Source organism: Sorex fumeus, unplaced genomic scaffold (genome assembly GCF_029834395.1).
Source record: "Sorex fumeus unplaced genomic scaffold, SorFum_2.1 ptg000213l, whole genome shotgun sequence".
NCBI classification, from domain to species: domain Eukaryota; kingdom Metazoa; phylum Chordata; class Mammalia; order Eulipotyphla; family Soricidae; genus Sorex; species Sorex fumeus.
In genome coordinates this window covers 898,311-911,273 of record NW_026606270.1, presented here as the reverse complement: position 1 = coordinate 911,273, position 12,963 = coordinate 898,311, and the positions used below count along the sequence as shown (strand labels likewise).

Here is a 12,963-nt window from a genome sequence, read left to right as displayed (position 1 = left end):
GACTGTGTGCAAGGAAAGTGACCTGCCCACATTATTGCTCCAGCCCATTTTTCAATTAGTTAAAAAGACTTATTTGGAAAAACTGAGCATGCTTACTATTGGGAGTCAGTTCTTGTCAGTGATTATTTAAAAATCCTTGGTCTATATGCCTGGTTAACCAGAAATTCTCAGATATGTAAAAGCTTATAAAGTGGTTATCGAAAGATGCTGTGAAGACACAAATGTATGTGTGTCTAGACATCATGTATCAGTGTGTTATATAAGTAGAATTATAAAGATTTTAATGTATCTGTCCTAGGAAAGCTTTTGTTCAATAATTGAATCTGTGATTTTTCTCATTAGTGTTTAAAGAAGTAGTGTGATTTTGAATAAAGGGAAATTAATGACCCTAATCTTCTTAGACTTTCCAAGAAAGCTTCTTCCAATACTATTAGAAGTTAATTTTAGGCTAGGGATATTAGTTGGTGATTCTGGATTCAACCCCACCACCCACCAACCAAAATAAATGTTATCTTTGTTTATGGGGGAGGATGCAGTTAGGCCACACCCAGCTGTGCTCAGGGGCTACTTACGACTCTGCTCAGGAGTGGTCCTTGGCAGTGCCTAAGAGACCATATCTGGTGCTTTAAAACTGTCTTTGTGTGCTGAGGGTCTATTGTTTCATAAATCTAAGCAAAATACGGAGATAAACTATGTCTGGGAGTAGTTAAGAATATAACACTCTTCAGGCATTAGTGCTACACTGACTCAGGATCTTTAAGATGGCCTGAAGATGGAAACTTGTGCTGCATTCTAGATTATGTACATTCCCTGTGCTTCTTAAAATTACCAAGATGTGGACTGGATGAACTGGAGAGATTTTGTGGTTTCTACTGAAACTTAGTGTGAATATTCTGTGAGCAGTTTGAAGAAAGTGAGCACCCAAAATGCAAGAGATTATTTACAGGATATTGATTACAGTTTAATAGAGACCTAAACTGGGCTTTTCCCCAAATAGTATGGATACAGTGTTTCGCCTTGTATGAAATGCTCACCTCTGAAATGAAGCAGCTTCCAGTTTCATTCAAAACCTGTGTGAAAGTCATTTTTTTTAGTTGAATATTTCCTCTTTTATCAAAGACATGGTAGGCAGAAAATAGGAAAGGTTTGAGGGTAGAAGTTAAACTCAAGGGACGCTGTTCAGTGGAATAAAAAGTGTTAAATGATTGAATTCAAGAAAAAGAATAAATGCAGGTGGCAAAATTTTTCTAATTTTTTTTTAATATTGGCATCTTAAAATGGGTGCTGCCATGGGGGCCACACCTATAGTAGAGTGGTTAGGGTGCTTTGCCTTGCACAAGGCCAACCCAGCTTTGATCTCCAAACATCCCTGATACTCATCAGATCCTGAGCACCGTCTGGTGTGGCCCCAAATCAAACTTACGTAAAGTTGATTGTTTATTTTTTACTTTTTTAAAAAATGAGTGTTGCCAGGATAGGAGTGATAGTACAGAGGTTAAAGTACTTGCTTCATAAAATAAATCAACCCCAGTTTGACCACATACGGGCCCCTAAGCGGCCAGGGGTCAGCTGAATAGTGTTGGGTGTGGCCTAAGAACCCCCCCAGAAAGGGAAGGAAAGGATATTGTCTTAAGAACTTTAAGGCTGGGGAGAAAAGAAGCCAGAGAAATAGTACAAGGGGTGGGGTGCTTGCCTTGCTCATGGCTGACCCAGGTTCAATCCTCAGCATCCATACAGTCCTTCAAGTCTGCCTGGAGTGATTCCTGAATGTGGAGCCAGGAGTAACATCAGAATATTGCTGGGTGTGGCCCCAAAACATCAATGGCAGCAGTAAAAATGAATGGGAAAAATTCAGATGGTCAAGGAAATAGCTCTTTGGATTGGAATGTGTGCTTTGTATGTAGACGCCCCATATTCCTTTTCGGTACTGCATCACCCCATTCTCCAGAACCCCAGGTTGTGATTCAAAACAGTGAAAAGGAAGGAAGTATAGAGAGATCTAGAAACTTTCTTAATTTAACAATAAGCCTAATTTAACAGTTAGAGGTTTATTTTACCTAAATGTAAGAGTTGGAAGTAAGTAGGTAAAATCTTTATATAAATTTATTTTTTATTAAAAGAGGTTTCATTTAAAAAGAAAACCATAGCTATCCTGCTGGATAAGTACTAGACTAAAACGTTTTCATTCTTTTGTTTTTTGGGCCACACCCAGCTGTACTCAGGAGTTACTCTGGGCTCTGCACTCAGAATTACTCCTGGCGGTGCTTAGGGGACCGTATGGGATGCCAAGGGTTGAGCCCATGTCAGCTGCATGCAAGGCAAGCGCCGTACTCGCTGTACTATTGCTCCAGGCCCTAGACTAAAATATTTTTGCTGTGAGTCTTAATAGTTGTATGATCTTTGACAAATCACTTAACCTTAGTAGCTTTGTCTTAAAAATGAGGATGATGCTACTCCTAGACAGTGGTGACAACTTTAAGAAAATACTTGGGGACTAGTATAAATCAGTGTGTGATTAGTAATTAGTAACCTATATTAGACGGGATGAACACATTTAATCTTTATGAAGTTTTGTAAAAAAAATATTACTGCCATCATTAATTACTACTAATAATTAATGACACCAGGTGGGAGGGATGACTTTTGTGTCCTGAAGTTAGATTTCTCAACCTTAGCTTCTTCAGATGGTGTGGTTCTCTGGTTGGGCCACTGCTTTAGGTTAGTGAGAGTCAAGTGGGTCGATAGTTGAAGTGATTTTAAAAACAGATGTCATGCAGATTTAGTGTAACATCTAATTAGATTTTTTTAAAGCACTGGTGGGTTTCTTAAGGGAAAATATACCAGTCGTTGCTTTCATATATAGTTCATATAGATAAAATGCAAGGGGAAAATTTTTTTCCCCAAAACCTGGATGCTCCTGGTTTAATTCTGTCTCTGTACTCAGGAATAACTCCTGGTGGGGCGCAGGGGAACCAAGGTGTGTGAAAAACAGCAAGCACCCTAACTTGCTGTACTGTCTCTCTACCTAGAAATGGAAGAAACTTGACTTTTGTTTTTATTTTGGGGTCATACCCATCAATGCTCAGGCTTACTCTTAGCTTGATTCTCAGGGAAACATAAATGGTACCATAAACTTGAACCAGGGGCTATGTTCAAGACAAGAATCTTATCACTTGTTTATCTGTGCTCAAGAGTTTTATTATAATAGCATCTTCTAACATGGAAAAATATTTTTCAGCTGAGAAATTTCTTGAATCTGTAGAAGGAAATCAGAATTACCCATTGCTGCTTTTAACATTACTGGAGAAATCCCAGGATAATGTCATCAAAGTATGCGCGTCAGTAACATTCAAGAACTACATTAAAAGAAACTGGAGAATTGTAAGTATTTTGTGTAATTTAGCACCCTGGTTAAACTAAGAGTTATCCATAAATATAAAAGTTGTATTTTCAATGTTTCTAACAGAAAGATTTATAGATTAGAGATAATATTAAGCAAGATCCACATTAACAAAGTAATAGCAAATTGTATCTTTAAAAAGTTTAATTTTAAAAAGGATAAATATAATTATATACTGTGATGAAGTGGGACTAGAATCTCAAGTATGCAAGACTGGTGTAGCATCAGAAAATTCATGTAGGTCTTAAGATTTTGCTTAGTGATGGAGATCATGCCTTGTATTTGTTGACACCCTGGCTTTGATTGATGCCCACAGTACTGTCCTCCCGTTCATCCATTTGCTCAAGCGGGCACCATTAACGTCTCAATTTTGAGACTTGTTACTATCGAATACGTCATGGGTAGCTTGCCAGGCTCTCTGAGAGGAACAGAGGAATCGAACCCGGGTCAGCCATGTGCAAGGCAAACGCCCTACCCACTGTGCTATCACTCTAGCCCTGTAAAAGAAAAAATTAGTATAATTTATTGTATTAGTGGTAAAAAAGTCACCCGATCCCCATCATATGAGTAGATGTATAAATTGTATTTGACAAAATACAGATTCATGGTAGAATAGAGAGGAAATTTTTTTGTTTGGTTGGTTTGGGGCAAGACCTGGTGTTGCTCAAGGGGTTACTCTTGGCTCTGGGCTCAGGAATCACTTCTGACTTTGGAGTCAGAGAGATAGGACAGGAGTTAAGGCGTTTGCTTTGTACATGGCCAGCTTTAGTTCATTCCCCAACATACATGGTTCCCCGGTACTGCCAGGAGTGATCCTTGAGTGCAAAGCTAGGGGTAAGGCCTTGAGTATCACAGGTTGTGGCCCAAAATAATGAGCATTTCTCCTGTCTTATCATAGACAGTGGTTTTCTTTTCTTTTTGGTTTTTCGGTCACACCCAGCTGGGCTTAGGCCTTTCTACTGGCTCTGCACTCAAGGTTTACTCATGGCTGGCTAGGGAGCATATGGGGTGCTGGGAATCCCAGAACCTGGGTTGTCATTGTGCCAGGCAAATGCCCTCTCCATTAGACTGTCATACTGGCCCGGGACAGTGATTTTCATTTGGGAGTGATTATGCCTGCTAGAGCATATTTTCAGTTGTCTTATTTGGGGTGAGTTGGGATGCTATTGACACACTGGTTCAAGGCTAGGGATGTTGGAGACCAGCCATGCTTGAGATAACTGTTCACAAAAATATTAATCTCACCCAAAATACCTAAGTCCATATTAAGAAATCCTGGTTTAGGATAAAGGAGAAAATGAGAATTATTTTTTGGTGATAGTACTGATAATTTAGAATGTGTTAACATTGGCAGAAGTGGTCAGCCTTTTTTTTTTTCTGCAAAGTCTTTTGAGGTGGGAGTTGGGAGGAATGTTTCAGGAATCGAACCCAGAGCGTCATCATAAATGAAGCACATGCTGCACTACTGAGCCATGTTTCCAGTCCCTAAAATGTAGATCTCCTTTTCTCCCCGTTTCATAAGCAATTTTAAAATTAGTAAATAGCCAAGGACCTAATTCAGCCACCTGGAGTATATACTTTGTCTGCACAGAACTCAGGTTCACTCCCCAGTACTGTGCGGCCCCCAGTCAGCACTGGTTGTAGGTCCAAACAAACAACAAAACAGTTAATGCTTGGGACCAGAGTGATAAGATAATAAATAGGGTGTTTGTCTTATACGTGACAAACCTTGGTACAATCCTGGCATCCTGTCTGGTACCCTGAGTCCTACGCATAATTATTCTTGAGTACAGAGCCAGGAGTAATCCCTGAGCATTGTCAAAACAAAAACAAACAAACAAAAAAAAAGTGAACACTGTTTCTTTTTTGTTGTTGTTGCTTGGGGGAGAGGTGTAAGGGTAGACACCCCTCCACCCCCCAACCAGTAGCTCTAGAGCTCCTCAGCCCATCTCTGTGGATCTGATAGTTTGGGGTTCAAGTTTGGGTATGTGGTACAGGTCATAAATACTGTTTTTAAGTTTGTAGAGTTAACTGTTCCATACTGAGTGAAGAGGTGACTTGGTATTTCTTAGAATGTTTCTGAGACCACCTCCCCGTTTATAGTCATGCTAGCCCGCTTCCTCATGTTTCTGAGCCTTTAGTGACAGTTCCAGAACTTCTTTGGACAATGTTGTACAGGATGGATTTTAATCAATTTCTTTTGGTTGGAAAATGGGTAGCAGTTTGCTCCGCACCTAGCAGTGCCTGGGGGCTACCCCTGGTGATGTGAGAGCCATAACACCTATACTGTCACTCCCGCCCTCTCTGGCCCTGCATCCGGGAAGGAATGTATGGTTTTTGGAGAAAGGATTTCTCCTTTTATCAGAATCAATGGATTTGATGCTAAATTACTATATTTCGCTTTAGGTTGAAGATGAACCAAACAAAATTTGTAAAGCTGACCGAGTAGCCATAAAGGCCAACATTGTGCACCTGATGCTGAGCAGCCCGGAGCAGATTCAGAAGCAGGTGATGGAAGACCCTGTCTGGGGGCTCGGCTGTGCGTGGGATACAGTTAGTTCATTTGTTCCTTTTCTTCCCTAGTTAAGTGATGCCATTAGTATTATTGGCAGAGAAGATTTTCCTCAGAAATGGCCTGATTTATTAACAGAAATGGTGAATCGCTTTCAGAGTGGAGATTTCCATGTTATTAATGGAGTCCTTCGTACAGCACATTCATTGTTTAAAAGGTATTGATAATTTTTTTTAAGACTTTAAAATTTATTTTTATTTATTTCATGCCCAGAGGTGCTCGGGGCTTAGTCCTGACTCTACCTGGTGGGGCTCGGGGGAACATAGGGAGTGCCAGGGATTGAACCCACGTGCAAGTCAAGTTCCTTGCCCATTGTACTATTGATGCAACCCCTTGGATAGTGTTTTGAAATGTTCTTTAAACTGAATAGGTAGCTCAACTAAGCACATGCCATGCATGCAGGAAGCCAGATGAAGTCCCTGGTATCATGGGACTTAAATCTCCCAGCACCGAACCAGGAATATTTCCCAGCACTGTCAGGGATGACCTTAAAGCACTCCAAAAACAATGTTGCTTGTGTAAGTAGTAATGATTGGGTGACTGTTGTCACACCGTGGGATTAATAATAAAAAAACTAAGAATTCCTTAATTTGGGAAAGCTCTAGCTTCTTCTCTTATCTCCATCTGTCCTTGAAGACCTAGTCAGTTTGCAAAAATTATGAATTTAAATGTTTGACTTTGATTTTCTAGATACCGCCATGAGTTTAAGTCAAACGAGTTATGGACTGAAATTAAACTTGTTCTGGAGGCCTTTGCTTTGCCTTTGACTAATCTATTTAAGGTATGCAATAATGTGAGGTTTAAAATTGTGTAATCGTTGTTTAAATTTTATTTAGAGAATGCCACATCTCTAACTCCTGGGATATGCTTATTCATTGCTGTTATTGCTATAAGCAATCAGAAGCAGCCCACCGCTAACCTGACAGGAAATATTTAATGAGTGAATACAAAGAGCTTGTGTAAATTATGCATAGATGAGCATAGAAACATCTACTTAAAAATATTAACACTAGACTTTTCACAAGAGGCCTGGGTTCAGTACTTGTCACTGCATAATCCCCTTTGTACTTCTGGATGCTCAAAATAATGCACTTAACATTCTTCAGAATCTCTAAAGTGACTTTATTTTTTTGTTTTGTTTTGGGGGCCACACCGTAAGGTGCTCCTCAGGACTTGTGTCTCTGAACTCGGGGATCACTCCTGATAGGGCTTTTTGGCGACAGGTATTGAACCTGGTTCAGCTGCATTCAAGGCAAGCGGCCTATCCACTGTGATATAACTCCAGCCTCTCTAAAGTGACTTTTATTAAAAACCGTATTTTGGAGAAGAAATATAGTTTCAACCTAATGCAAGAATGTTTAATGTTTATGTGCCGAATTTATGGTGCACTAAAATCATATTCCTGAATTATTTTCCAAGGCTACTATTGAACTCTGTAATACCCATGCAAATGATGTTTCTGCCCTGAGGATTCTTTTTTCTTCCCTGATCCTCATCTCAAAACTGTTCTACAGCTTAAATTTTCAGGTAAGCTTTATTTCTTGTCTTTTTTTTTTCTTAGTCTTTCATGTGAAATACAGCTTTCCATTCATAAAAACTCCTTTGCCAGCTCCATCACTAATTTTTTAAAACAAAATTTTCTTTCTGACTTCTCCATTATTTATCTGTTAACAGTGTTGTACTTGTAGTACTTTATAGAGATGTCAGTGAATGTTTTGTGGAGGAGAAAAGCATTTTTTGTAGTTCATTGAGGAAACCTCTCATCCTAAATAACTGTTTTAGAAAACCATTGTCTTCATTATTTCATTGAAGACACTGAAAAATCATATACTCAAGTCTTCCTCTTCATCTTCAGTTCATGTTAAATAGTATTAACATTGGAGCAATCCATGTTTTGATTAGAGGGGAGTGACTCAAAGGCATTTGGGAAAGCATGTAGTAGGCACAAAACTGAATCACCTGACTTAGTTGTAAGAATTAAGGAGATTCAGGAAAAAAAAAACAGTTAAAGTCTTACAGTTTATCCCTGCTCACCTTGTTACTACTGAGATACAGTGATCTCTTGTCATTCTTTTCTTGAATGTTTTTTAAGGATCAAAGCTGTAGGATCAAGAGCAAGCGGGAGTTGGGGTGTGTGTGGGCATGTTACTGGTGTAGACACTGAGAAGCAAGACGAAGGGTTTGGCCTTCAGAGCCAGCACTTGGACCTTATGCTCAGAATGTGACTATAATAATGGGAAGGGAGAGCATTCCCCAAAAGAACTAGGTGGAATAAGAGATGTTTTTTCACCAGTATACAACTAAACTATTATTCAGGAATTTGTGCTATTGAAGGATACTATTTTTCCTACCCCTTCTTTTGATTCTGCTTCCTAGCATTTGGGTATAATGAGACTTTAACAATTTGTTAGGCATTTAATAATGCCTACCTTACTAATTTATTAGGTGTAATTTGTCAGACTGGAGGAAGGAGGCATCATCTTTATCCTCAGCTTATTTCTCATTAAGGCAGAATTATTTCATGGAAAATAACTATAGCACAGTAAGTTTGAATCTGACTTAGTAATTGTCTTATAATAAATGCATTTAAACAGACAGGAAGAGGAATTTATTGGAAATACTGAGTTTTATAAGGAAATGCTTCACGTCATCTTAATGAACCTTGAAAGGAACAAGTAGATCTAGATTAGAACTGGCATTTGCAATAAACATATGCAAAGCAGATTTCAAAATAATTCTATTAAACTCATACCTAAGTGAAGTAGATATTCTTGTCTTTTTGTTTTGTTTTTTGGGTCACAGTCGGCAATGCACAGGGGTTACTCCTGGCTCATGCACTCAGGAATTACTCCTAGCAGTGCTCGGGGGTTGCTGGGGAATCAAACCCGGGTCGGCCGCGTGCAAGGAAAACACCCTACCTGCTGTGCTATCGCTTCAGCCCCTGAAAATATTTTCTGATTCAGAATGAAGCCTGAGTTTGTAAGCATGTTGGAAAATACGTCATAGTGGGGAAAATCAAATTAAAATCATTTTCTTATATTTTGTCAGCAAACATTTTAATTTATTTCATAGGATCTCCCTGAATTTTTTGAAGATAATATGGAAACTTGGATGAACAATTTTCATACCCTCTTGACATTAGATAACAAGCTTCTACAAACTGATGTAAGTACTATTTACAAAGTATCCCAGGTCTTTTGGAGGTGGTGGTGCTGCTCCAGCTGTGCCCTTGGGCCCTCGAGCAACTTCCTGTGAAACTTAGCCTAAGGCTTGAGAATTTGGTACTCAGGCCCTAAAAATGGTTTACCTAGGTGATGGTAATTGGGGCCACCACCACTACACTCCTCAGTTTTGGGGGTTAAACTTGTGGCCTCACGTGTGTAAGGCATGTGCATCATGGGCTCTTTCTTTACCACCTGCAAGTAGCCTTTTTTAAATTAAAAATTACTTTGCAGTCTTGGCCGGTGATTAGTTAAAAAAGTAAATTAGGGCTGAAGTGGTAGCATAGCAGGTAGGATGCTTGCTTTGCACATGGATGATCCAAATGGTCCCCCAGAGCAGCCAGGAATGATCCCTGAGCGCAGAAACTAGGAATAAGCACTGAGCACCTCCAGGTTAGACCCCAAAACCAGGAAAGAAAAAAAGTTGAAGAGGAAAAATGGTTTTCTGCGTCCTTCAAAATTACCTACATTTGATAATAAATAAAATTCACTGAAATACTAAAATTATTTCCATGCAAATAGCACTCAATTATATGGGGTCTCATGTATTTGGGTATTTGTAATGCACAGAATTGCTCTTATTAGCATAGGCTTGACTTGCAGGATGAATTTACTCTGTAGGACTGAAAGATAGGACAGGTGACGAGGCACGTGCCTGACAAGCAGCCAACCACCGTTTGGTCCACATACCACTTTAATTAAGGTCCCCTAAGCACCTCTGAGTGTTGCCCCAAAGAAAAATGCCAGGGATTGAGCCAGTAATGTCATACATGGGAGCTTATTCCCCAAGTCCCCCCCCAGTCCCTTTTTTTTTTTCTTAATCCCAACATCCCTTCATTGTTGATGTTATTGCAGTGATTGGAGTCACAAGGTTGTGGTGCTTTGTACAGACAGCTGAAGACCCCTGGGGTGTTCTCCTTTAGTCCTAACATATGTTTGCTAAAGAGCATGTCTGCCCTCGTTCTCCCTCTCCCCCCCTCCCTCCCTTCCATTTATTTTTGGGGCCACGCACATCAGTTCTGTCTCAGGATCAGTCGTTACCCTCTGGTCAAATTAACATTCATGGGGCTGGAGAGATAGCACAGTGGGTAGGGTGTTTGCCTTGCACGCGGCCGACCCGGGTTCGATTCCCAGCATCCCATATGGTCCCCTGAGCACCTCCAGGAGTAACTCCTGAGTGCAGAGCCAGGAGTAACCCATATGCATCACCAGGTGTGACCCAAAAAGCAAAAAAAAAAATTAACATTCATGGTAACAGTGTGGCTGTATGTTTGAATTTTCTGTTTTCTCTTATGTGAGGATGAAGAGGAAGCAGGCTTATTGGAGCTCTTAAAGTCCCAGATTTGTGATAATGCAGCGCTCTATGCACAGAAGTATGACGAAGAGTTTCAGCGCTACCTGCCTCGGTTTGTCACAGCCATCTGGAACTTACTCGTCACAACAGGTCAAGAGGTTAAATATGACCTGGTAAGGTGTTACTGGAGATAGGTAATTAAAGCATCCCCTGTTTCCCGCTCTTATTTTTGCTTAAAATATGCTTACTCTCTTTTATTCCAGTTGGTGAGTAATGCAATTCAGTTCCTGGCCTCGGTTTGTGAGAGACCTCATTATAAGAATTTGTTTGAGGACCAGAACACACTGACGAGTATCTGTGAAAAGGTTATTGTGCCTAACATGGAATTTAGAGGTAATTATGTCAACGTGTAAAAATTTTATGTCTGTATATTTTTGTTTTTAGTGCAAAGAGGCAGTAAAGAGGTTAAGGCCTCGCAGCTGATCCTGATATAGTCTCTGACACCACATATGGACCACCACCAGGAGTGGCCTAAGACAGCTAGGTGGGACTCCAAAATAAAGCAATGCATGTACAAATTTGTAGCTTAGATTAATAATAAATTTATTAGGTGTTCACATTGCTCTTTGTAAGCTCTTCAGTTTAATTTCTCCCCCTTTTTTTTTTGTTTTTGTATTTGGACCATACCTACTTCTGGCCCTGCACTGAGGGGTCACTTCTAATGTGGGATGCTGGGGACTGAAAAATGGCTGGCGGTGTGCAAGGCGAGCACTCTGCAACTGTAGTATTGCTCCTGCTCTGTCAAATGATTAAATAAAGTGCAGTAAAGTTCATGCTTACTTTGCTAGCACATACACTAAAATAAAGCGCTTTCTAAACAAAGAAAATGTGGCACAAAGGCAGTTGTCGGATGTTGCATTGATAACACTACTGGGGATTTTTAAAAATCCTATCATTGAGAAGAAAGAAACTATCCAAGATACTAGCTTAGGATAAGCATTTGGTGTTGGGGGCTGGAAACAGGACAGTGGTGAAGGCAACACAGTTTTAATCTCTTATATCCATTTGGTCCCCAAAACCCTGTTAGGAGAGGTTTCTGAGTGCAGAGCCAAGAGTAAGCCCTGACCTGCTGTGGCCCAGATTTTTGTTGTTGTTTGTTTGACTCTTTCAGTGTCAGGGGAATGAGGCCCATTGTTTCTACTGTTTTAGGCATATCAAATACTCCACGGGTAGCTTGCCGGGCTCTCCGAGAGGGATGGAGGCTTTTAGGGCAGCCTCTAATCGCCCTTCTAGTTTGACTACAATTTCTTAGAGAAACAGCTGTTTTAAAAAGGTTGACAGTAGAGGTGATAGATTTTGAATGCAGAGTTGAAGCCCATTTGTATGTACTTAAGGTTAACTCTATTATATACAAACGGTTAAATAGTGAAGAAGAGTTTCTGTTCATGAAAGAAGTCATTAGATATGTGGTCTCAGTAGTCTGGGACCAGAAAGATAGTTGAATACAACCAAGCTGGTTCAACGCCTCGCATCCTGTACTGTCCCCTGAGCACTGTCCAGAGTAAGCCCTGCACACATACAGGTGTGTTCCAAACCCTCCCTCTGGCCTCCAAATGGACAATATAGTGTGAGGTTTTGTTGTTTTATTTGGGGGCCACACCTGGCAGTGCTCAGGGCTGACTTCTCACTCTGCACTCAGGGATCACTCCTGTCAGTTCTCTGGAGAACCATCTGGGATGCTGGGGATACAACCTGGGTCAGCCTTGTGCAAATCCTACTCGCTATACTATTGCTCCTGCCCCTAATGTGAGGTTTTAATGTCTACCTGGCTAACGGGTTGGCATTCTTAGTTTTTTTCAGGACATGTGAAATTTGGTGATAATGTCCAATTTTAGGTACACGGATACCATGGGGGGGGGCAAGTATTAGACCACGCTATTTATTTTCTATTCTTTAAGCATAATGTTTGCTGCACTAACTTATGATTAAGAGTAGGTGAAATTGTCATTTGTTAAGACTCAACCCTGTTGAATTTGTATACTATTCAGTTCTGAGGAAGTTCTTAGGGATCACTCCTGGCAGTGCTCAGTTGTATACATACTGTTCTATATACTAAGCTGTAAAAGAATTTGTCTTGTTCCTTTTGAGGGGTGATTTAAACTGTCACTTCTCGGGGCTGTAGTGATAGCACAGTGGGTAGAGCATTTACCTTGCACGCAGCCGACCCCGGTTTGATTCCCAGCATCCCATATGGTCCCCTGAGGAAGCCAGGAGTGACCCCTGTGCATCACCGGGTGTGACCCAAAAAGAAAAAAAATTATTAAAAAAATAATAAACTGGGGCTGGAGCGATAGCACAGCAGGTAGTGCATTTGCCTTGCACGCAGCTGACCCGGGTTTGATTCCCAGCATCCCATATGGTCCCCTGGGCACCGCCAGGAGTAATTCCTGAGTGCATGGGCCAGGAGTAAACCCTG

At 40.5% G+C, this 12,963-nt stretch overlaps 1 protein-coding gene across 2 annotated transcripts in view; it reads left to right on the top strand.

The window, feature by feature from the left end:
• The window catches only part of CSE1L (chromosome segregation 1 like), a 51,349-nt gene that overhangs the window by 17,548 nt on the left and 20,838 nt on the right, over positions 1-12,963 (top strand). For both annotated transcript variants that reach the window (XM_056108425.1, XM_056108426.1), the window contains 8 exons: positions 3,239-3,381; positions 5,807-5,908; positions 5,984-6,129; positions 6,663-6,753; positions 7,392-7,499; positions 9,045-9,137; positions 10,493-10,660; positions 10,751-10,880. In XM_056108425.1, coding sequence (XP_055964400.1) covers positions 3,239-3,381; positions 5,807-5,908; positions 5,984-6,129; positions 6,663-6,753; positions 7,392-7,499; positions 9,045-9,137; positions 10,493-10,660; positions 10,751-10,880 — 981 coding nt within the window. The remainder of the gene's footprint in view (positions 1-3,238; positions 3,382-5,806; positions 5,909-5,983; positions 6,130-6,662; positions 6,754-7,391; positions 7,500-9,044; positions 9,138-10,492; positions 10,661-10,750; positions 10,881-12,963) is intronic.